The sequence below is a fragment of the Suillus subalutaceus genome, assembly GCF_016647625.1.
Source record: "Suillus subalutaceus strain FC151 chromosome Unknown DFJ58scaffold_16, whole genome shotgun sequence".
Taxonomy (NCBI): Eukaryota; Fungi; Basidiomycota; class Agaricomycetes; order Boletales; family Suillaceae; genus Suillus; species Suillus subalutaceus.
The window spans coordinates 315,046-338,160 of NW_024540265.1; the positions used below are offsets into that span (position 1 = coordinate 315,046).

Below are 23,115 nucleotides of genomic sequence, written 5' to 3' on the forward strand. Positions count from 1 at the left end.
GTTTTTAAAGGCATGCATACCCCCTCCTTCTGTCGTCGTTATTTCTACTGACTACCATCTATCATGCCCGCAAAAGCCCCCTCCAAAAAGGGAGGCAAAACGGCACTTTTGAAGGCCCAGGAGAGCCTACGTGCAGAGATGGTGTCGACCGCGGGACGCACCGCAAGTGGTCGGCAACGTCGGCCAACTGAAAAAGAAACATATCGAAGTAAGTTATATCAAGCACAACATGAATGCTTGCGCTCACTTACATGTTTCTGCTCAACAGTTTTAAAAGCTCGTCGAGGAGAAGAACGCCAACAAGCCTTAGAAACGAAGATGAAGAAGCGCGACTTAAAGGCACTGCGCACTACATACCGAACACATCCTGAGGTATTCGACAGCGAGCCTGCTGGGCTTCTCAGCGATGCTGACAGGGACGAAGACAACATGGTCAGTGTCTTATTTGTTCAGGCGCTCCATGTTACTCACAACTACATAATAGTTTTCGGACCTGCAGTGTACCTACAAGACAGGCACTCACATACAGTGTGAGCAAGACCCCTCCAACTGTCTTGGCCCGAAAACCCACGAGTAAGATCCATATGAAGCCACAGAAAGGTACTATGTATTATCCTGTATATATCTTAAACTAACACACTTTTTCAGCGTCCACAAACGACAGTGACAGTGAGGGCAGCAGCGACAGCAACTGATTCGAACAACTACGTCGATAGCATGGACCACGACGACATTGAGAACGAGTCTGATTGTCGCAGCGGACAACACTCCCGATGATCATGACGAAGTGGACGAAGCTTTTGTCGGCACCAAGCACAAACTGGAGGACTCGGAGGTCCTCGATACTGACATGAATTTCAATAAAGGTCCACTGCCAACGGTTAAAGGCCAGCGATTTGCACCAAGTCACCAAGGATTTGCTCAGCCTCTGCCACGTCTATCTACCTGCTGTCTAGTCGTGACTCGCGCACCTTTTCCAGAGACACTGATCATTGAGACCAAGCTAGCAAAGGATGCCTGGCGCGAGGCGTGTAACATGGCAGAGCTTACCATCCAACTTACTCCTTCTCTCGTCAAAATGGTACGTCTCAGTGTCTGTGTCCTTGCCCTACTTGATTTTCTGTTGCATATAGATGACGAGGTGCACATCACAAGTGCGCGGGGAGCTTAAAACAAAGATGCGCACACTGACGGCCTTGTTCTTTGGCTTCCGTGCAAGCAGATCTATACCCGCCATCAAGCAAAACCGTGACCTGGCTGAGTCTCTCAAGGAAGGATCACAGTTTTGTTTTTAAGGTGCGTGTTTAAATTCAAATTTACCATCCTTAGTGAACGTCTGACTGGCGGATCAAAAGGACTGGGAAATGAAACGTGGCATATACAAGACCAGGATTAATCCAGGAGGCGATGAATCATATGTGGTTCGCAAACCGATGCGACGAGGGTATAGTACATGCTAAATACTTCGATCCTTTACCCGTTCAAACCATTGCGCTTATACTCACAGCAGTGAGTGTATTCAGTGATTCAGACGCTTGTACTGCAACTGAGATCTGACAGATTGAATGCTGCATCGACGAGTGGATGACTGGACTAAAGGAGGACATCAAATTTTCGTCGCTTGCTTACTCCCCTGGTCTACCATCTCCATCTCGACTCCCTGCAGCGGTTCGACGAGCGGACTGCTGCTTACAAACTGCTCGGTAAAATTGGTGTCAATCTTCTCGACGTCGCTCGGTATTTTTTTCTTCGTTATGTCGTTCATCATCCAAACTGACATTCATAAAAAGGATGCACGCTGGTGTGGATCCATTCATGGCAGCAGTGACTATCAAGAGCTTCACAGATGACGTTTTTGATGAAGCTATTCGAGAGCACGAAGACGAGGCTCAAGAAGCACAAGAAGAAGGGGGTGGTGATTAAGGCGGCTACTATATCTCGATGATTGTATACATGCTCACGCACTATAGCACATTAATTGATTCTGTTTTGTTGATTTCCAGTCAGTGGCCTGATCTATATTGCGGGAGCTACAGTAGCAGTGTGTAGCTACCTGTAGCTACCTGTAGCTCGAACGTGTAGTAATTTGTAGCACATATAGCATTCTGTAGCACCTGTAGTTGGTTGCTACAACGAGCTACAGGAGTTGCTGTAGCACTATATAGTTCGCGGCGCGGCTATATAGCTCGTTGTATTAGACACTTGACAAACCAGACTACAGGTACTATAATGACTATATAGCTCCCTGTAGTCAAAGGTTTTTTTTCCTGATGTACGACATTTGAATATCTTCACCAAAGCATCAAGGTCACGGTCACGAAGGTTGGAATAGCACCTTTCAATGCTGTGTTGACGCATGTAGCGCCGTAATGTTGCTGGATGAACATCAACAATCTTTGCTAGCTCAACATGTCTGATGTGATGTTGAGCAGAGGTGGCCTCGATCAAGAAATCAAGGTCTATTATTTTTTTGGGCCGTCCTCGTTTTCCCGTGTTCTCGATTCCAGTTAATTCTGGTATATCAACACGATGCTCCTCTCTGTAAGATCCTGTCTCAGTATCCATGTATCTATCAAAATTTATGCTTACTCCTTGTTTGCAGTAGTCCCTAGGTGTTCCAGACCCGAAACTACACAGCCAAGTACCATGGCTACATCAGCTAACCATTTGACTGGGAGAGACTCTGACATTTCATCCGAGTCTGTGTTATCGGCATCTGGTCAGTGGTGTGAGTGCTTCGAGGATTGGAAGTGCATTTGATGAGATAGCATCCACATGGAAAGCAATACGGGTAGGGTCGGCTCCATCTGCTCGAAGAACTCGGATTGCATGATCGTAAGTGTGTTGGATATTCTCATAGGCAGCTTGGATTTCGGCCGACCAATTTTTGGTTTCAGGGAGAAGTGGAAGTGACAATGACAATGAAGGACTGTTTATGTCCATTGTTTCCGAGAGTCCGAGTCAGTGCAGGTTGGAAGGGTAATAAAATTGTCACCAAGAGTTCCGCGGGCATAATTCACAGGTGACGTGGTCAAGGCATTGTTTTCTGTGTCCGGTTTTATTACTAACAACGAGTTACTCACTCAAGCTGTTCTTCATTCTACTAGTCAACCTTGCAACTATCAGTGGTTCAATGACTGCTCAACACCATCAAATGTTCTACTTCTCAGATGGCACTCACATCTTCCAGGTTCGTGCATCACTTAGTAGTATCTGAATAGTCTCATAGTGGATACCGCGGACTGACAGTGTACTACTACTAGGCAGGACACTCACTCTTTAGGGTGCATGCAAGCATTCTCGGGGATAAATCACTTGCTTTCCGAGACATGTTCGCTGCAAGCCAGGGCACCCAACTTGAACAGGTCGATGGTAGTACTGATGACAGGTCTATTTGTGTGCCGTCGCAAGTAAGCGAAAGTGCATTTGAATTATTTTTGTCTGTCTGTTACAACAAGTGAGTTTTTTTCAAGTTTTTTTCACAACGGACGACTCGGACAAGTCTGACAATTATACCATACAGATGGAGGCCTGATGTCCTCAAAATATGTAACAAAGCTGTTATTCAACTGCTCGAGCTGAGCGACATGTATCTTTGCAAAGATGCACGAGTCTATGCTGTTCACCATCTCCAGCGGCAGCGTTACTCGCTTGAGCCAACACGACTTATCTCACTCGCATTAAAGTACAACGTCAAAGAGATCCTGCCGCATGCTTTCGAACGACTCGTTTCAGCTCGCATCAATGATATCTCCGACGAGGAATCTCGCGCTGTTGGGTCCATTGTATGGAACACAATGTTCAAAGTCAAGGAACGACTCGATGTACATCGTCGGATCATTGCATGTGAAGCCCCACCTATGGTGCACGCGGGAACTTGCACGAAGCAAAAACTATGCGAGGATGACTGGAAGCAGCTGTGGTGGAACGGAATGGGCAGATTTTTACTGGACGGACGAAATCCCCAGCCTTACAAGGATGCCGTCGAACGCTTCGAGAAACTCGACATCGGACAAATCAATCTCGACTGCTGGAAGGCTGTGTTATATATTGTGAAAGCTCACAGTGCTTTTGATCATGAGCGAAAACTTATTACTCGTACAGCTGATGATCTTGTGAAGTCCTTAATTGTCGAGCCTAACTTCGAAGATTTCGGTCGTCTAGTTCACTAGAATAGATGGTGCGTTGAGCACTTGATGTTGTGTATCGCGCGCTTGGTGTCTTGTGTCGCGCACTCGATGTAGTATGTCGCGCACTCGATGTTGTGTATCGCGCACTATATTAAAGTACGCTTTGGAGCGTCATAATTTTTAGCCCGCTTTGAATGTAGTCGGGAACTTGATCGACCACGGATGACCGCAACAACGATGTCCTTCTGTTCAGCTTCTCAGTCCGCTATGAGGAAGCACGGTACTAATGCTAACACAATTCACGGCGCACGAGCGACTACATCTCTGATAGAATCGGCATGCCTTGTCCGTGTTAAATGCTCTCACAAACCAGCGCTAACATCACCAATGTCATACATTCAGCTCACGTCGTCACATGGACAATCCTAAACTCAAACTAGGTGCTGCGCATAGAATAGAATACGAAATATGATCCACTGCACACTCGGTCACATCTAAATTGTATCTGGAATCTCCATAATAAATCCATTGCTGCGGTCATCGTTGGTACTAAGATCTGCAAGTGTTGCTTTAAGTAGTTGCGAGGAAAGAAAAGGGCTTTGAGGGGACTCACTCTTCTCGGCACTTTTGCCAGTGTTGTCCATGTGCCATGCGGCTCAAATCAAGCTCAGGACCTCCTCTGGGTATCACTAATACAGTCCGAGGGCTATAAAATAGGCGTCGAGAAGCGGGTGGTACCCATAATAACAGCCGACGCTCGGGCCCTACTACCCACCCACTGTCACTATTCAGGAAAAAGGGGGTCGAACTGCAGTCGCCATGGGATGTTCCTTCCGTTAGCTCAGAGGTGTCCCGGAGCGCATGGATAGAGTTGGACGAGAAGCAAATGAAGTGATCGTTATGAGTGTTCAAGGTTATGGTAGTAGCGGCCTTGATTGTGCAATATTCATCTGAGGATGCTGGTTGATCTGACTCAGCGCACTGTTGCGATGGCTGCATCGTCCCTGCATGCCACAGCCGAACAGTCTTATCTGCCGAACCAGTGACGATGCGAGTACCGTCCGGTGAGAATGAGACCGAATTAACTGAATCAGTGTGCCCCCGCAAGGGCGCACCGACTGGCTTCCCCGTCACAGCATCCCACAGCCGAAAAGTCTTATCCGCCGAACCAGTGACGATGCGAGTGCCGTCCGGCGAGAACGAGGCCGAATTAACTGAATCAGTGTGCCCCCGCAAGGGCTCACCGAATGACTTCCCCGTCCCTGCATCCCACAGCCGAACAGTCTCGTCCCGCGAACCAGTGACAATGCGAGTGCCGTCTGGCGAGAACGAGACCGAATTAACTGAATCAGTGTGCCCCCGCAAGGGCTCACCGATTGGCTTCCGCGTCGCTGTATCCCACAGCCGAACAGTCTTATCCGCCGAACCAGTGACGATACGAGTGCCGTCTGGCGAGAATGAGACCGAGGTGACTGAGGAAGTGTGCCCCCGCAAAGGCTCACTGACGCGCCGCCCCATCACTGCATCCCACAGCTGAACAGTCTTATCGTCCGAACCAGTGACGATGCGAGTGCCGTCCGGCGAGAATGAGACCGCGCTAACTGAAGAAGTGTGCCCCCACAAGGGCAAACCGACTGGCTGCTCCGTCGCAGCATCCCACAGCAAAGCACTCTCATCCCTTGAACCACTGACGATGCGAGTGCCGTCCGGCGAGAATGAGACCGAGTTAACTGAATGAGTGTGCCCCCACAAGGGCGCACCGACTGGCTTCCCCGTCACGGCATCCCACAACCGAACAGTTTTATCCGCCGAACCAGTGACGATGCGAGTGCTGTCTGGCGAGAACGAGACCGAGGTGACTGAGGAAATATGCCCCCGGAAGGGCTCATCGACTGGCTGCCCCATCACTGCATCCCACAGCCGAACCGTGTTATCCCAAGATCCAGTGACGATGCGAGTACCGTCCGGCGAGAATGAGACCGAGTAAACTGAATCAGTGTGCCCCCGCAAGGGTTCACTGACTGGCTGCCTTGTCACAGCATCCCACAGCCGAACAGTGCTATCCAAAGAACCAGAGATGATGCGAGTGCCGTCCGGCGAGAACGAGACTGAGTTGACAAAAGAAGTGTGCCCCCGCAAGGGTTTACCGACTGGCTTCCCTGTCGTTGCATCCCACAGCCGAATGGTCTTATCTGAAGAACCAGTGACGATGTGAGTACCGTCTGGCGAGAACGAGACCGAGTTAATTGAAGAAGTGTGCCCCCGCAAGGGCTCACCGACTGACTTCCCCGTCCCTGCATCCCATAGCCGAACAGTGCTATCCAAAGAACCAGTGACGATGCGAGTGCCGTCCGGCGAGAATGAGACCGAGTAAACTGATTTAGTGTGCCCCAGCAAGGGCTCACCGACTGGCTTCCACGTCACTGCATCCCACACCCGAACAGTGTTATCCCAAGAACCGGTAACAATGCGAGTGCCGTCCGGCGAGAACGAGACCGAGTTAACAAAAGAAGTGTGCCCCCGCAAGGGCTCACCGACTGGCTGCCCCGTTGCAGCATCCCACAGCCGAATAGTTTTGTCCCAAGATCCAGTGACGATGCGAGTTCCATCTGGCGAGAACGAGACCGATGTAATTCTATCAGTGTGCCCCCGCAAGGGCTCACCAACTGGCTTCCCCGTCCCTGCATCCCACAGTCGAACAGTCTCATCCCTTGAACCAGTGACGATGCGAGTGCCGTCTGGTGAGAACGAGACCGAAGTGACTGGTTTTGTGTGCCCCCTGAGCACGGTTTGAACAGCCGGCCAGTTCATATCACGTCCGAATGCTAAACGAAGAGTATTCGGAAATCGTACAGAAAACTCTCTAGATAGCGGAGAGTTGGCAGGCGAGAATGGGAGTGCTGATACATACAGATGTGGCGTGCTGTGTAAAATGATGTTGCCGAAGACTTGAATGAACCTCTGGACGTCCATTGCAGTCGACGAGACATCTTTGAATTCGGGATGGCCCTGTGGTTGCGCGTGAGAACATTATCTGACACCTAGTAGCGGTATGCTTACCTTCAGCCACTGGGCAATGAGTGGAAGGGCAGCAACTGCACCGCTGAGCGCATTAATCAGGGCGAGTGACTCGAGCCAGAAAAACAGCCGCTCGTGGTCGAATAACAATTTTACTTCTTGTGCCAGCTCCTTGTCGAAAGCTGTGGTTCGTACGTGCGACGTCCAAAATCGAGAGGAGTATGACAGATGTGGGGAGATGCATTTTTGGACTCGTTCTTGCAGCCCAGGATCTTCGCTATTAGGCAGATACGACGACTTTAGATCACAGATATTGAAGCGAAGACCGTGTTCCATCACTTGAAGTGAAGCGAATGCAAGGTCGCATTGCGCCTTTGACAGGTCGATGAAAAACTCGCCGCTGGATGGTTTGTCCGTCAAGAAATCATGGAAGGATGCGTGAAGGGGTCGGATTGGAGAATCTGGGTTGGTGGTGCCACTGAGGAGGGAGCCCATGCTTTTTACCACAAGCTCCACATCGAAATGGTCTTCATCCTTTCGAAAATGTGACCTCATGGCGTTCAGGGAAGCTAAAGGAAGGGGTTCAGCTGTGCCTAGTATTTGTCCCATCACTGAGCGGAATGTCGCTAGCTTCGTCGAACGCAATTTCGGCGGATGCGCAGATGTATGCCCGTCCATGATATCTGCTAAAATGAGGTGATACATGTCATGCAATAGCGCACTTCTCTCAGCAGGATCGCGTGACACCACAGCATTGTAGCAATCAAATGGAGATAGTCCCATATCGGACTCTCTGATGTATGCACAGGCGAGACGCGCCCACTCGAAAAGTCCATCAGCTTTCTCAGCGAGGACTGCGAACTCTCTGTCCTGGAAATCCAGCCCTTCCAACTCCTTGGATACATAAGCATGGATGTCATGCTTTGCGTCTGCTGGCGGAATATCATCCATTGACATCTGTCGAATATGCTGAACACCGCGAAACTTGTCTTTGATGTCATCAAGCGGGCGAGAGGTAACGATGAAGCGGAAGTTGTCTGGGAGGTCTGTGATTTTGGGAACGGCGGGGTTTTGATGTTTGCCAGCTAGAATACGGAGGAGGTCTCTCCGTGTCTCTACTCCGCCGCTCTCGTCTAGTGCGTCAATCATGATCACGATGGGTCCCACAGTTGACCCAGATGACTTTCCCAGTGGTTCGATAAGAAGCTTCTGCCATTGCTGTGTGATATCCGCTGTATTCTTAAGCGAATTTGCGGTCTGAACTGCATCTGCTAATGCCCGCCTCATCTCTGGATCACGGTCAGCCAGGTCGCGGGCGATCGTGGAAAAGATCTTTTCATGGCGACGATCTGCTTCTCGTTGGCGGTCAAAAGAGTAACATGAAACCAAGCCCTCCCACGTCTTGGAACCACTTAGCAATCGTGTGGGCGATGGCCGATTTGCCCTTGCCTGCAGGGCCAGAGAGCCACAGCACGCGTGGAACGTTGTCCCCAGTGCTGTTGACCCACTCCGTGATCTGAGAAAGGATTTCCGTGCGCGTCCCTTGAAGACATTGCTTCCTTGTATCCAAGCCCGCGCCCGCTGCATAAGTCATACCACTGAGGTCTAGTATTTCTCCTGAAAAGGTGTAAGTATGTGTCAAGTAACAAGTACGTCCAAACCCTTACCCGTACGGAGGACATGTATGGCTACGTCACGAGCGACTTGGTCCCGAAAGTTTTGCATGAGCATATCCAACACATCACTGTACTGCTGGATTATATCGTTCGTTTCCGAGACGAGGTTCTTTCCGAGTCTCTTCCCTGTAGAAACTTAAGACGGTGCAGAGGGCAACAGCTTGTTAAGACTCACAAAAGTTCTTGGTCTCCGAATAATTTTTGATAAATTGAGCACATTCAAGGGTCTGTTGAGAGATTTGTCCAAGGATAACACGCATCGACGAGATTTGGCCAAGCATCTGATCTTGTGCCATAAAGCTATAAACTTGACACAACTTCTTGAGAAGTTTGAGTACCGCTGCGTCGCGATCTGCTTGTGCTAGAATAATCTGCACAAATGATTGCTGAGCAGTGGGAGATAGGAAGAGATAAAAAGAAAACATACTTTGGCTGCACAAGATAACACGCCCAGTGCCATCTTTGCATATGGATGTACCTGAGGAACGGGTTTAGTTCGGTTCCGATCGAGAGGAGGGTCCATACATCTGCGATCTTTCCGATAACATCGTCGAATATCCTGAGGGGTTGGAGATATGTGTCCTGGAAACCGTAAGCAGCGTCGAGATCCGCTTGTGAGTCTTGGCCAACAGAAGCCACAGTTATCACAGGTCCCAAAAGTGGATGCATGCGTTGTACAGCCTGTTGTGCATCCTGAAGTGCCGATTGGGTACCAGCCTCCACTTCTACACCAGACGGAGCAACCTGAGCCTGTGCAGCCACCAGAATTTTAGGAAGAGCGCTGAAAGTGGAGGGCAAGTATGAGAACCTACCTCAGTATTCGGTGTCGATGAAGCACGTTCATGATGGACATTCGGGGGAACAGGCCCACGGCTGCGGGAATCCTTCGAGTGCTTGTGGAAATCTTAGTCGTATTCCAGGACATTCATTACGCGGCTCATGCACTCACAGAGGTTCTTAAGTTGTGCACACCATCTTTAACACGGCCCTTAACCTCCCCCAGAAACTGACGGAATTTGCCACGGGGTCGGTGCTAGACGAAGGATGTGTCAATGTCAGTGTTTTGAAGTGAACTACTAAGTAATCTTCATAAGCCACGTACCGAGCTCTCACGAGCTGTTGCTTCGCTAGATGTGTGGGTTTCTTGAGTCGAATCCCTCGATGAATTGCCTTTGCTCATTGTGAATGGCGGTTGGGGCGGGGTATGGGAGGGAAGGGAAGGGTCCTACATCATTTGTGTAAAATATTGGGCCTTTATTATGTACATAGTCACTAGTGCAAGTCTAGACTTGGCTATATCGAATGAAGCTAATCGTCCAATAATCGGTGGGCCCTTTCTACGCCACCAAGCGTATTCTTCAATTCCAACGACGGTCACTCGCAGCACAGGCTTATTACATCAGAATCTCCCACGACCAACCATGAATGCATGCGTAACTTTGAATGGCCCACTAGATATCTATTTTGTGGTTCGAACTTCAAAACAGCATTCATGTAGATCCCATCGTATAAGAGCTACCAGCTGCAGCATGTAGTCTCCTGCAGTGGTAGAACGAAGATAGTTGGAATTCAATATTCAATTATGAGCATGTGTTGAAGCTACCACACGAAGTAATTCCGTTATGTAAATGTTCCAGCGACCAACTTGAACGTCAACAAGGTCAACTGCCTGCTCTGGCCATCTCGATGAGACCCAGAGGGTCTCCACCCTCTCTTCTGTTTCTCAATCTCTCCCCATGGTCATCACGGAATAAGATCATCACACTACCGCATCCCAAACACTACTACGCCACCGAAAGCCCCGGGCCAAAACACGATGATGGCAAACCGTCATGGATTCACACTCTCGTACTTAAATTTTCATCATGGATACATTCGCACGGAGATACTATACCACCCCAGCCCACGAAAAGTTCAGGAAGCGGGACGACTCGGTGGGTTCACTATACCGCACTTGGGTTATGGAGAGATGCTTCGCAGGACCAAATTAAAGTCAGTCTTCAATCTTACATAGTTCGAGGTTCATTCTAGTGGCTGATACGGGGCCACAGCAAAGGTATTACGAGGTGTGGTTTGGTCATAGTCGATGCATATTGTTGAAATGACGCGCGTGTAGCTGAGCAGGAAACATCATCCTGACGTCTCTCAAGATTCAAGTTCCCCCGAAATCTACAGGAAGGTTACGGAGGCTTATGCTGTGCTTGGAAAGAAAAAGACTCGGTGCGCTTTATTTTTTGAGACTCGGCGAACTACCAGTGGTGTACTGGTTCTGAATGTTATCATAGACGGCAATACGATCAATACGAGCAGCTGCATTCTGCTCTTATCACGGGACTGCGAGAGGGGCAAGTGCCCTCGTCTTCACCCCGGCCGCTTGATCCCACTTTTTGGGACGCAGTCAAGTCAGGTTCATCGACGACGTTATATCGCCCGCCTGCTGGATACTGGACGGTGATGAACAAGATCACGCGAGATAGGGAGAAGGAAAGGGAGAAGGAGAAGTTGCAAGCCCAGGCAGCTTCGTCCTCTCCCCAGAAAGCCATGCCTTCTCATGATAGACCAGAAGAAAATAAGACTAAAGTTCACTTCAGCGAATTCAAACTGAAATTAGCCATTGCATTCTCTGTGGTATTCGCAGTGGTACTTGTGGATCGGGGACTCGGGAGCGTACTTGGATACACCAGGGCCTTGCTGGTGCAATTACTACCAGAGAACAACGAGAGTGAAAGCAGTGCACCACAGGGACGCATAGAAGACCCTACGTCACAAACTACTGATGCCTGCGCTGATGCATAGTAGATACGAGTTACGAGTTACATACCCGCGCAAGGAAGGTGGCGTAGACAGACAGTTGATGTATGTATCAGATCATTGCGGAACAACTGCTGTAGCATTAGGCTTCCAACTGGCCATGAGTTTCGACACAATTCTACAATGCATTAATTCATGCATGCGCACTGCCCCACGGTGCACCCGCAACCTGGGCTATCACTAATATGAAAGTTAAAAGTCCAGACACCGCAAACACACGCCCTATAACGCTCTCCGATGCAGCTATGTCTTCGTCCGTTTGGGATCTTTCCGGTCGTGGTCCTCCTTTAGCCATATCTTGATCGCTACCACTAGAAGGGCCTGTTCCTGGTGGTGGATTTGCAGACATACGACCGGTCGCTCGTTGAACGTGTGGGCTGGAAAATGGATCCGTGTGCGACCATGTATAGGATGTGCGTGAATGAGCACCCGGGGGAGGTTGGTAATACGTGTATTTGCCAGCACGAGCACGCTCCCATGGGTGATCATAAGTTGCGTTTGGGTCATGCGCATGGCTGGACTTAGGGTCACGGTGTTGATGTCGACGTGGATTATTTTGCCATGCATTACGTGACCCTGGTTGATTGGAGGGACGTGTAGTTGTTGCTTGTGGGTGCTGAGAGGATGGTTGTGACGGTGATGCGTGGTGGATACTACGGTCGTACGCTCGTCTGCCATCAAGTCATCAGGTCAGCATATCGGGTGAGCGCTTTGAGACATACCGCTTCCGATCGTCCCCGAGCACTGCGTAAGCTTCACTCACTGCGTGAAATTTTCCCCGTGCTGTACTGTCCTGACTGACATCGGGATGATATTTCTTGCTAAGCTAAGAGTCGGCGTGGTCCATCAGCAGCTAACCGGAGCTACCAATGAGAACGACTCACTTGGTAGAAGTGTGTCTATGAAGAGTTTATGAGGGACAATTCTTTTCACGAAGAAAATGACCCATGCCTTTATTTGAGCCTTCGTCGCTGTGATTGGGACTCCAAGGGTCGCATAGTGATCGCGTGAGTGGACTGCCCGTCGGCACGTGGATGAGAAACAGCGGGCATTACGGTGCACTTTATATCGCAATGTTGAAGTAATGGATGGGAGCTTGTATGAGGTAGAAGCAAGCCCTGGCGTGTATCTTGCTGCTGCCATGCTCGTTATCGAGCTGAAGGAACCGAGAAAACGATGGTCCACAACGACGTCACGTGACCATATTTTCCTTTATGGACTCAAGACCAAACACTCACACATGCACGTCGAGACGTCAACCGAAATGGACTGTACTATCATTCCCGGTAATATGTACACGGTTGCTAATATGCAAAACTTTATAACACTTCAACATCGTGCTCAACTGGTGTCGAAAAAATTCAGGTGTATGCAGAGTACCTAGAAATGATGTTTTGTACAAGTAGAATAAAAATTTCTTGGATGTTGCAGCTGTGAGAGATGAAATAATGATAATTTGCAACCTTGGTCCAACACAAATCACCCAGATCCCAAAGATCCTGCCAAGGTATTCGCAAAATTTTACCCGGAGCATAATGAACACCTTATAGGGATGTAAGAACACCGACTCGATAAAGGTTACTCTCTTGTGTTGAGGTGCTACAGTGGTAGAATCAACGACGAGTACAAAAACGTGACACCAGACAGGGGAGATGCGTAAGTAATTCAATCTCCTCCTCGGCACATCCGGCATCTATCCTCTGCAGCAGTCAAGTCTCACAGAGTCGCATCATTCTCTCCAATGGCACCACACCGCAGGCAAGCAGTCCAGACAACAGCCGAAAAAGATGCCATTCGCGAGGCCAACATCAAAGCTGCTATCCAAGCTGTTAGAGAGAAGAGGGCTAAAAACCTCTCAGCTGCAGCTGGCCAGTTCAACGTGCCATACCATACCCTTCGTCGACGTGCACAGAACCTTACGAAACCTCATTCAAAGGCCCACAAATTCCAAAGCGAGATCGGCGAGCAGAACAGGAGCGTTCCCAAGCTGCATTCACCGGCACAATCAAGACCAAGAAGCTGGAGGAGCTACGCGACTTAGCCGCAGCCTTGCGGTTACCTGAGACTGGACTCAAGGCTGAAGTGTTCCAGCGGATTCTCCAGCACTTTGACGGCAACCCTGACCTCAAGAAAAATCCACGGTATGAGGGTTTATTCAACCCTACCCGTTCTCGCAGGCGCCGTCTCGATAACGGTGATAACACTGCGGAATTACCGCAGGACGCGATTCCCCCATCAAATCCAGTTCGCGAGCCGTTCGGATACCAACCTCAGCCTGCACCTCAACCCTCGATGTCGAGAAACGAATTTCCCCCACCTGGGTATGCACCCCTACATTATCCAATGCAGCATCCTGCACCTCAGCCTCAACATATTTCGCACCCTCACTTTGCACCGGCGAGTCGCAGTAGCGCAGATTTCCGAGTTGGTGATATGGTGCAGACTCAGCACAGGTATGCAGGGCATCAATTTTATCCAGAAGGCTATCAGCAACACCAGTACTACAATCATAGTCAGTAGTAGATGAACCATGGTACTCAATGATTTGCCGTATCCACCGTTTTCGAGCCTTTCGCGATCCACAACGCTTCAAGAAGTTCAAAGTTTCAAGCCTGCGCTCGGAGAGTGAAAGTCACCTGTGCCGCTACTGTGCCGAGGCGTGACAAGACGTGACCATACTTTTGCAGATTAGAGGTGGACCCTGAGTTTTATCGGGTTTGCTCCGACACCACACCACATTATCCTAAAAATCAGTAAAAATCAGATCTATGTAGAGGAGATACGAATACATGACGGGGCAAATTTTCAAAAGAAAATGTGATGTGGTTGAGGAGTTACAAAAGATTTACTGAAAGTTTTGCATATAACGGGGAATGATAGTACGTGGGTGAGGAGACCTGTCACTGTCGTTCGAACTCAGATGAGTCTTCAGGTTCCGGAAACTCCCCAAACACGAAACACTAGGGCCTCTTTGGCCCTTCGTATGTGGTTTTCGTATGTGGTCTTCGGGGTTGGACAAGCAGGCGCTGTGAGTATCGCGTCAAATGATTCAAACTTATCGGGCGCCCAAGAAGTTACAATTTGAATCTTCTTCTCCGAAATCGCCGCGAATTCCGAACATTAATGAACCCTTGATGCCCCAGTCAGACGACTCTTCCTCTTAGTTCCTTCGGGTGAGTCGTTCATAGTCTGGCTACGCATGGTTAGACTACCGAGCTATCAATATCTCCCTTTGTCCACTACTGATTAATCTTGAGCCCTCCTATGTACATCGGTATGGTTCGAAATACCATATGGCGCAAGGATAGTACAGAACCCTGTCTGTCACTGTCAGTCCTGTGACACTAGGTACGTTATTCGGATCCCGAATATATACTTAAGCTTGATAGTGAAACGTACCTATCCATCTCTTCCTGTCCCCGACTTATCACATTCGACATACCTATCATTGACCCAAGGAAAGTAAAATGGGCTTGTTTTCCGGCCTGTCCCGTCTTTTCTTTGATCTCGGGATTTTATCTTGGGATGTTCTCCTTACGCTCTCCAATCTCGTGAGGAGGAACCGTCGCATCAGACATGTCACCCCCGCAGGCCACCCGGGCTATGGAGGGTACTGGCCCGAGTATAGGACTCCCAAGGAGACCGACTCCCGCTGCTCTTGCCCTGCACTCAATGCGATGGCCAACCATGGTGAGTCTGCTAGTCTCTGTGCTTAAGCGCATATGGCAGTGTTGGTGTGACGACATTAAAACCCAGGCATCATCTCACGCAGTGGCCGCGACATCTCGTTTGTCGAGGTTGGCCACCACATCCGGGCAACCTACAACTTCAGTCCTACCTTCTGCTCATTTGTGCCGCACTTTGCCGCTCGCATGCTCAAGAAAAGCTACAGCAAGGATACATTTGATTTGGAAGAACTCGACCTGCACAATGGTATTGAACACGACGCCTCTCTCTTACGTGAGCAATTTCTCCGCTTGTTCTTGTAAGTTATGTGACATGATTTGTCTTCAGGCCTCGATGCTGCTTTTCAACCGGACCAATCGATAAAATACGTACCTTTCATTGAGGAGTTACTTGCGGCAGCGACCGGCAAGGACGAGGACGGCAATGATATCATCACTACCAAAGATCTCTCCAGGATGCTCGGCAAGCGACGTGCAATCGCGCGTGTAGTAAACAAGGAGTTCTCTCTCAACTTTATCCACAAGATCTTTGGGAGCACGAAGTACGTCATTGCATCGTCCGCTTTCAAGCGCACTTTTGAACGTTCCGTTAGTGCCGCGACCCTAGTCACTGTCTTTGGAGGTCGTGTGGACCACCTCCATAGCTTCCTTCATCATGAGCGACTTCCAGAGGGCTGGGAGTCGCGCATTCGCCAACCTCATGGACTGACTCTGACGACATTCAACAATACCATACTACGAGTTGAGCTTGGTGTGTGCGAGCAGGATTGGGCAGAAGCCGCACGGGAGGCTGTAGAACGTCATACTACTCCTACTTGAAACCCCTCCCCGAGGTAGTCAGAGTTGACTGACATTTGAATTGACGATGAGCCAGCTGTTGCATATAGCACTGAATACCTTGTGTCGCTTCGGACTAAGTACCTAAAGACGTCGATGATGGGGTCGGGGTAGTGATCGACAGGTGATCAAGATGATTTACGTGCACCCTAGTGCTGGAGACCCCGAAAACGTGATCATTGGATGGCGCTCATCACCATCCCAGGTTACCCCTCACTCTGGAAATTCAACCCGTGCAGCCCAAATCTAGGACTTTCTCTCATCGGCTTCAAGCCCTCAGCTCAAAGTAAAAGTCATCTTAGACAATGATTTGGCCGTTGACCGCGCGTGATATGATGATATTGTCCCTATCTTCTTCTGCCCTGTAGGCTGACACCCCGACCGTCAATCACCTTCAAGAAAAGACCGCCCGCGCTACTATCTTCACCGCTATTGCAAAGTCCGAGAGGCTGGCGTAAGGGTTCCTCGGTGTGTAATAGATCATGATATTCTCGCACACGATAGAGAAAAGTAGGTCTGCATCCTCGCCACACCTGATTGATGTCGGAATGGAACGATGAATGAGGAATTATAAACCTCAAAGGCCCGTCTTTCTCCTCTCCGTTTTCCCCACTCCATCCCTAACCTGAAATAAGTACATCCAACAGCCTCTGCGCCCTCATCCATGGTCCGCTAGGACGATCCAACACCCCCTCTCGAACGCATATCAGACGCAGTCACGACGGGCATCGTCAAACCTCCAAATGTCGGTACTCAAATGACACGCAAAGCACCCACAGACGCCCTCTGCACTCTGGAGCATACAACAAACGCAATTGTTTTTGCGCTCGTGGCTGCTCAGGCTGCTACCTCGCTTGGGGGACTTATTGTCCTCACCGCCGATGTGCTCGAGCCTAGCTCAAATACCAGCACAAATGAGAGCTCTGTGCTCCGTGTCAGCTTAACACTCCCGCATCGTGCACTGACGTTGTGGGAACTGCAGCGGCTCAAACACCAATTCGTGGCTGCGCGCCGGAAAGCTGTGACATTTGGAAATATGGAAAAGGGTAGTCTGCAAACAAGCGGATAACAAACCAAGCGGACCTGTGATTTGCTCGTGAGCTGACATAGAATTCGAAAGGCATGTCGATCGGAGATTAAGTTTCTTCAGCGTGCGCCCAGTCAAATGCTGGAGAACGCCAGCGGAGGTCACTGGTCACAAGTGAGTGCAGCTTGTGCGGTGAGACGATAACGATAAGGCAAGAACTCACTCAAATTTTTGTTGCAGAAGACTCAGGAGCCAGAATATTTGTTTTGCGGTTTTCGAGGTCTATTGCAATATCGAGTGTGTGTTGCCTGGAATTTTGTTGGAGCAGAACCGAGTAGGGTCCGAGTGATCACATGCACAGCGGCGCTCGGCGTAGACTGGTGACCAGCCCCTCTATGAGGCAAGCCAGGGCTGGTCCCCTGTCTACACTCGGCGTGCCAGTCTCAATTTATGCATCTCTACATTCAGGTAAAAATAGATCAGACATCTTACGTGATCATCGATCATTTTTCGAGCATATCCGGGACCGCAGTCTTTTCATAATGAGGGTGTCCCAAATCAATTTTCATGATATGGTCAGAGCCAGACTACATGTTCGAATGCGCTTAACTCCACATAGGAGAGCTGGTGATTGCCATTGGAGTTCAAGAATAACGATGCACACAGCATCGACGAAACCAGTTCCCCCGGGTTGTCTGATGCTTATTATTGTGGAAGGAAGGAATACGTTGGAAGTATATCAAATAAGTTCTTTCTAAATTGACGATTCAGTGACCAAAACCAGAGGGAAAACCGCCTTGCTTGCGCTCTACTTGCAATCACAATGTAAACCTGGCTATGTCAGTGTCAGTGCCAATCGAACGACGGAGAAATGAAGCTTCCAGATGGGTCCCATGAGAGATAAAGTTAAGATCCAACAGATGGCCGAGCAAGATTCCGGGTCCGGGCCAATACGCGGATCCAAATGTGCCAGCAATATAGCACCCAATGTTGAATGGATGGAGCGGCAATCCGTGGCCTGCTGCCGATTGGAAGGTTGAATCACTGATCCAACAGATGACTGAGCAAGATCCTAGAGCCAATGCGCAGATCCAAATGTGCCAGTGATATATCCAGAAAGTGCACCCAAAGGATGGAGCGGCAATTTGTGGCTTGCTGCCGATTGGAAGGTTGAATCACTGGCATTCAAGATTCTGTTTTCGACTGACCTTCGCACTTTCTTGAGTAGTCCAAGGAATTCTGCAGGGCTCACTGCGAGCAACAAAGCTCCAACTTGAACATATAAGTCTGAAGACATCCCTCAGACGCGAGCTTCTGCAAGATCTTGAGAATAACTCAGACATGACGGTGAGCAATCATTAATCATTTAATCAGCTTGGACTCGTCATCATGTGATCGGTGACAGCCATTAGTGTGGGGGACCTATTTGGATTTAGTTCTGCCGGTTATAACCGGCAAAACTGGCAAAACTCTAGGCGCTATGTAGACTATGTATACAACATTCCTAATCATGACATCAATGTTGCCTCGTCCCATCCGCCACCCTCGCCATTGTAATTAACCACCCCAACCTCATCTAGAATGGCCTGTGGTATTATTCCTTGTTCGACCCGATCCAACTCGTCAAAATCAAAAGCATTTCCCTCGAGCAATTCAACTTTGTTAACGTTATGAACTTCTTCAATCATTTTCAACTCTTTGAGAGCTGCAAATTCAGCAGCAATATCATCAGGTGATATATTCTCTGGACCCGCAAGCAAGTCAATCTGCATCGCGAAGTTCGGTCGAGAGTGGAGATGCCTACGCGAAGGATGCTTCAAGGTCCTGTGCAGTCTCAACAGCAATGCCAACCTCTTCAGGAGTGTGCATGTGAGCATGTCAACAGCGGGTAGGCTTCCCGGCCTCCGGAGCTTTCATGGCGCTGTGGCGTCGAAGGTTTGCATGAATTTTGCTGTGTTTCAAATGTGTCAACTGAGAGATTACACCGTCGCACGGATTGTGTTGTGCTGAGATCGGAGAATGTGTGCTGTACGGTTTTCATGTTCTCTTGAATTCAATTTTTGTTATCAGAGATCTAAACTACATCTCCATGAGTCTCGGATACCCTGGAGTTCTGCCACCCCCCTTTCGTGTGAGTTCTGCTAAAAACCGGCACAACCGGTTTTGCCAAACCGGTTGGCAAAACTGCCGAGTTCTGCCAACAACACTACCAGTGACATTCAAACATAAACTCAGTTGGCTAGCCGAGGAACGGGACCAGGCCGATATGTTCACTGTGCGGCGATCACGTAAGGTGTCTGTTCTGTTTTTACTTGTACTAATCGTGATTTCATGCATTGTTGATTACTCGCTCCGAGCCTGTCTTCAGTACATGATTGTGGTCCGGTCTGTGTATCTTTCTACCAGACGACCCTTTGTCCTGCACTCAAGTAAGCGATCTGCAGTTTTTTCTAACTGAACCGATAAATTTCTATCCAGGATAACATTTGATGACAGATTTGAAATTATATTGTCACAATGAGTGTCAAGTTAACGCCGATGCGGCGTGCGCAAGCAAGGTGGTTTTCCCTCTGGTTTTGGTCGCTGATTCGTCAATTCGGAGAGAACTTATTTGATATGTTGCGGCGTATTCCTTCTTTCCACAATAAGAATATCAGACAAACCGGGGGGACTGGTTTCTTCGATGCTGTGTGCATCGTTATTCTTGAACTCCAATGGCAATCACCAGCTTTCCTATGTGGGGTTAAGCGCATTCGAACATGTAGTCTGGCTCTGACCATATCACGAAAATTGATTTGTTACATTCCAGGCTCTGTTACAGATACTGGTCACAAGTCATCATGGTGTGTTATAGCGGTTTGCATCGGCGGATCAAATGTTCCATCCTTAGATATGCTGGGGAGTTTTCTTGATGACTAACAGCTTTTCCTCAGCATATAAAGGTTGTCATGTTTGGTGGTCACCTCCCAAGCTTCATCACTTGTAGCAACTGCCAACTCCAAGTCGCATTTACTTCAACTCATAGCTCATCTTACCATGCAGAGCGGCACTTACACAATCTACAACGTCAGCTTTTCCAAGCAGGTCATTGACCTGTCAGGAGGCGGCGCCATCGATGGCACTCCTGTCATTGGCTATAACTACGATACCAGCATCAATGAGAACCAGCGTGTTGGTGTATATTCCTTGACTCAGAGTGTGCGGGCTAACGATCAGTGTAGTGGACCGTGCAAGTCCTTGCGAAGGAGGGTGACAACCAAGCCACCGTCAGATTGATCAACAACGGAACTGGAACATATATGAGGGCTGAGCCAGAGACTCTTGTAAGAAATGCATGTTTGGTGCTGTAATGTACTGCTGTAACGATCTTTGGATTTACAGGGCGCAGGTGTCGTCGGTAGCCACGTCGCTACGAAGTGGACGCTTGTCAAACTGGAAATGGGGCATTACATGTAAGTGATACGACTGTAACCCGTCGTCATACAAGTCACTCATATGTGCATAGGATCAAAGGCCAGCAGGGAGAGCTTGTCTGCTCCCTCAAGAATGGCGGTAATAGCACTCAGGTATGCCTCAAGCCTATTATATGCCAGGACAGGATAACTCACAGTTCATATTTGATAGATCACGCTCGCTGCCTTAGACGACAGTGACAACAGGCAGCTTTGGACCTTTAACGAAGAGTAAGCGAAGTCATAGTCTGTGAGAGAATGGTTAGCGAAAGGCATAACGAGCCTCATGTATCAATTTCTTGAGTTTGAATGATCTGTATTGCATCGTGTTCATGTTGCCCCAGGAGATCTCCTTTAGATAAAAGTCGTTCAGATGATTGAATTCTGCGATTCCTCTCTGAAAATCTATGAAAACGTGTGAGGTTCCACGAGAGATCGTGTCCACCTAGGTGGATCATCTGATCTTCAACATGCGTACAACAAGTCGCAAGCCCTGCGCTGCATTACACATTGAATTCTAAATCCGAGGCTCTCATTGGCACTAGTATTCGAGCTAGGCTTGAGCACATCGACGGTGAGGACAATAAATCCCCCAAGTGAGGCCGCAGCCTGAGCAGCCATGAGCGCAAAACCCAGCGTATTTGTTGTATGCTCCTCGTGACTGCGTCTGATATGCGTTTGAGAGGGAGTGTTAGGTGAGGGGATCGAACATCTGTGACAAGGCGTGGCTTTGCGATTGGGAGGGGATCTAACGATGCGCAGAGGAGCTCATCCAATGTGGGGGCCAGGGAGAAGAAGGAAAGAGGCTCAATCATGCCGGATGAGAGCGATGTGGGTGTAACAGCTGTATTAGGTGTTGGCGTTCGAGCTAATGATTCTGAGTTCTGTAGAATCGAAGAGTGTTCTGCGATTTCGATGCCTCCGCCCCGATCGTTGGGAGTCGAGAGAGGAGCTGGTCTAACATGAAGGGCGGCTAGGTCAAATGAATACCCAGCTACTCCTTCGTCCAAACATAGCAGTGGTTTCACGGCGTTTGCTTTCAGCCCATGAAGAGTCTCCGTGAGGCTGTGCGAGAAGGCTCTCCTTGCGGAGGTCGAAGTACCACCAGCTAGATGCACGAAGACATTCAAAGTAGCAGGAGTTGACTCCGTGAGTGAGTCATCTATCACGTTTTCAACAGGACGCAACAGATCTGCGAGCCAAGCCGCACTGCGCTCGATGCTTTTAGTCAAGCGTTTCTGCGAGTGCGGGGCTGCAGTAAATGGCATATCACTGACAGCAAATGCGATATCAGGCTGCATTGTCAGAACATATGATCGCCAGTCTGCGAGCGTGACCTGAAAACGAAGATGAAAAGTTTTGACAGAGGAGACTCTAACTTTATAATCACCTTCCTGATGCCACATATGCATGAAGCTGAAACATACGAATTTCCATTGGAGGCATCTCTCGAGCATCCAAAGGATCACGAAGCGAAAGCGAAACGATATGTTTTGAGCTGTTGAATCCTAAGAAATTATGTAGTAGCTGCGATCCTGCCTGATAAGTGGGTACTGGGGATGTTCGCTCGAGGCTTGAAGTCATAGATTATTCACTGAGGGTATAGCAGGTAAAATGACAACTCACAAGGATTCAAAAAATATGTTGATCCAGCTGATGTCATTAGCTGAATGAATATGGTACCTTGAGAAATGTGGAACTACACCATGAGATGTTCTGAGAAAATTAGGTGTTTGGAAGTCCATGACATGGTTAGATGGACTATCAGATGGTCGTGTCAAGCAAAGTGTAACTTAGCTAAGACTGTCATCCCTTAACTGTTACGCCAAAAGGCAGTGATACTGAAAGCTTGTGTTTCAGTATCGCGGACAGTATTTATGTAGATTATGGGAACTCTAGTAAGCCAGCGTGCTTACACAAAGCCTACCAATGCGGGGTCCAAACTGTTTCCCTTGGTTCAGAATGAATCTGAGTTCGTGAAAGTACGAGCCGATGCGCTGGGACTTCAAGTTGTGTTTGAGCCATAGCGAATGAGGTTGTGACATGTCAGCAACAAGATTAAGTACGAGTAGTAAGGACATGCATACCTCAGCGGACGTGAATAGACAACGCTGAGGCAGCTCTTCATTCAAGAAGACATTAAGTATCAAATGAGGACAAGTCCCAGACGGAAAGACGATACTGGTGGCAACGACACCAGTGGAGACGATGTATGGTGTGGAAGGTACCAAGAGAAGACGTCAAGATATGATAAGGACTGGACAAGGAAAGGAAATCGAAGAAGTCCCAGAGGCTAATCCTCCGGGACTGGTAGCACGCGTACGCATCGTATCTGACGTCCAACACTGAATGACATCGGGATGGTATTTCTTGCTAAGCTAAGAGTCGGCGTGGTCCATCAGCAGCTATCCGGAGCTACCAATGAGAACGACTCACTTGGTAGAAGTGTGTCTATGATGAGTTTGTGAGGAACACAAA

General features: G+C 48.9%; 12 protein-coding genes across 12 annotated transcripts; 7 read left to right on the forward strand and 5 right to left on the reverse strand.

The window, feature by feature from the left end:
- Positions 1-63: 63 nt before the first annotated feature.
- DFJ58DRAFT_911671 (uncharacterized protein) lies at positions 64-1,923 on the forward strand (the record flags this gene model as incomplete). The annotated part of the gene is made up of 9 exons (XM_041395241.1): positions 64-208; positions 269-432; positions 485-530; positions 649-669; positions 717-1,081; positions 1,134-1,282; positions 1,386-1,509; positions 1,561-1,737; positions 1,791-1,923. The coding sequence occupies 8 exons, from the start codon at positions 64-66 to the stop codon at positions 1,705-1,707; spliced, it is 1,161 nt and encodes a 386-aa protein (XP_041247961.1). The 3' UTR covers positions 1,708-1,737; positions 1,791-1,923.
- Positions 1,924-3,329: 1,406 nt separating this feature from the next.
- On the forward strand, positions 3,330-4,172 carry DFJ58DRAFT_654553 (uncharacterized protein; the record flags this gene model as incomplete). Its single annotated transcript, XM_041381799.1, has 2 exons — positions 3,330-3,457; positions 3,530-4,172. The coding sequence occupies 2 exons, from the start codon at positions 3,330-3,332 to the stop codon at positions 4,170-4,172; spliced, it is 771 nt and encodes a 256-aa protein (XP_041247962.1).
- Positions 4,173-9,251: 5,079 nt separating this feature from the next.
- DFJ58DRAFT_911672 (uncharacterized protein) lies at positions 9,252-10,157 on the reverse strand (the record flags this gene model as incomplete). The annotated part of the gene is made up of 5 exons (XM_041395242.1): positions 9,927-10,157; positions 9,774-9,857; positions 9,637-9,717; positions 9,350-9,574; positions 9,252-9,302 (listed from the first exon to the last, which is right to left on the reverse strand). Coding segments are annotated over exons 1-5 (519 nt in total), but the record flags the coding sequence as incomplete, so codon positions are not given.
- A 305-nt stretch (positions 10,158-10,462) lies between these two features.
- Positions 10,463-11,731, forward strand: DFJ58DRAFT_769189 (uncharacterized protein). Its single transcript, XM_041388993.1, has 4 exons — positions 10,463-10,816; positions 10,876-10,890; positions 10,941-11,044; positions 11,110-11,731. Exons 1-4 carry the CDS (start codon positions 10,511-10,513, stop codon positions 11,618-11,620), a joined length of 936 nt encoding a protein of 311 aa, XP_041247964.1. The 5' UTR covers positions 10,463-10,510; the 3' UTR covers positions 11,621-11,731.
- On the reverse strand, positions 11,695-12,810 carry DFJ58DRAFT_129817 (uncharacterized protein). Its single transcript, XM_041378772.1, has 4 exons — positions 12,587-12,810; positions 12,520-12,534; positions 12,358-12,461; positions 11,695-12,306 (listed from the first exon to the last, which is right to left on the reverse strand). The coding sequence occupies exons 1-4, from the start codon at positions 12,776-12,778 to the stop codon at positions 11,769-11,771; spliced, it is 849 nt and encodes a 282-aa protein (XP_041247965.1). The 5' UTR covers positions 12,779-12,810; the 3' UTR covers positions 11,695-11,768.
- Positions 12,811-14,645: 1,835 nt separating this feature from the next.
- On the forward strand, positions 14,646-16,505 carry DFJ58DRAFT_769199 (Chloroperoxidase). The gene is made up of 5 exons (XM_041388994.1): positions 14,646-14,983; positions 15,094-15,325; positions 15,392-15,595; positions 15,650-15,863; positions 15,915-16,505. The coding sequence occupies exons 2-5, from the start codon at positions 15,103-15,105 to the stop codon at positions 16,138-16,140; spliced, it is 867 nt and encodes a 288-aa protein (XP_041247966.1). The 5' UTR covers positions 14,646-14,983; positions 15,094-15,102; the 3' UTR covers positions 16,141-16,505.
- On the forward strand, positions 16,344-17,092 carry DFJ58DRAFT_769206 (uncharacterized protein; the record flags this gene model as incomplete). Its single annotated transcript, XM_041388995.1, has 2 exons — positions 16,344-16,745; positions 16,835-17,092. Coding segments are annotated over exons 1-2 (285 nt in total), but the record flags the coding sequence as incomplete, so codon positions are not given.
- Positions 17,093-17,734: 642 nt separating this feature from the next.
- DFJ58DRAFT_129893 (uncharacterized protein) lies at positions 17,735-18,532 on the reverse strand. Its single transcript, XM_041378773.1, has 2 exons — positions 18,394-18,532; positions 17,735-18,340 (listed from the first exon to the last, which is right to left on the reverse strand). Exons 1-2 carry the CDS (start codon positions 18,480-18,482, stop codon positions 18,004-18,006), a joined length of 426 nt encoding a protein of 141 aa, XP_041247968.1. The 5' UTR covers positions 18,483-18,532; the 3' UTR covers positions 17,735-18,003.
- A 161-nt stretch (positions 18,533-18,693) lies between these two features.
- Positions 18,694-19,062, reverse strand: DFJ58DRAFT_723932 (uncharacterized protein; the record flags this gene model as incomplete). The annotated part of the gene is made up of 1 exon (XM_041385069.1): positions 18,694-19,062. The coding sequence occupies one exon, from the start codon at positions 19,060-19,062 to the stop codon at positions 18,694-18,696; it is 369 nt and encodes a 122-aa protein (XP_041247969.1).
- A 529-nt stretch (positions 19,063-19,591) lies between these two features.
- On the forward strand, positions 19,592-20,109 carry DFJ58DRAFT_769209 (uncharacterized protein). The gene is made up of 2 exons (XM_041388996.1): positions 19,592-19,614; positions 19,664-20,109. The coding sequence occupies exon 2, from the start codon at positions 19,703-19,705 to the stop codon at positions 20,102-20,104; it is 402 nt and encodes a 133-aa protein (XP_041247970.1). The 5' UTR covers positions 19,592-19,614; positions 19,664-19,702; the 3' UTR covers positions 20,105-20,109.
- On the forward strand, positions 19,733-21,041 carry DFJ58DRAFT_769210 (ricin B lectin domain-containing protein). The gene is given in 8 exon segments (XM_041388997.1): positions 19,733-19,881; positions 19,911-19,946; positions 19,995-20,027; positions 20,039-20,356; positions 20,407-20,508; positions 20,567-20,637; positions 20,691-20,751; positions 20,810-21,041. The coding sequence occupies 5 exon segments, from the start codon at positions 20,222-20,224 to the stop codon at positions 20,870-20,872; spliced, it is 432 nt and encodes a 143-aa protein (XP_041247971.1). The 5' UTR covers positions 19,733-19,881; positions 19,911-19,946; positions 19,995-20,027; positions 20,039-20,221; the 3' UTR covers positions 20,873-21,041.
- Positions 20,900-21,938, reverse strand: DFJ58DRAFT_742956 (uncharacterized protein; the record flags this gene model as incomplete). Its single annotated transcript, XM_041387232.1, has 3 exons — positions 20,900-21,082; positions 21,145-21,246; positions 21,300-21,938. The coding sequence occupies 3 exons, from the start codon at positions 21,936-21,938 to the stop codon at positions 20,900-20,902; spliced, it is 924 nt and encodes a 307-aa protein (XP_041247972.1).
- Positions 21,939-23,115: the final 1,177 nt, after the last annotated feature.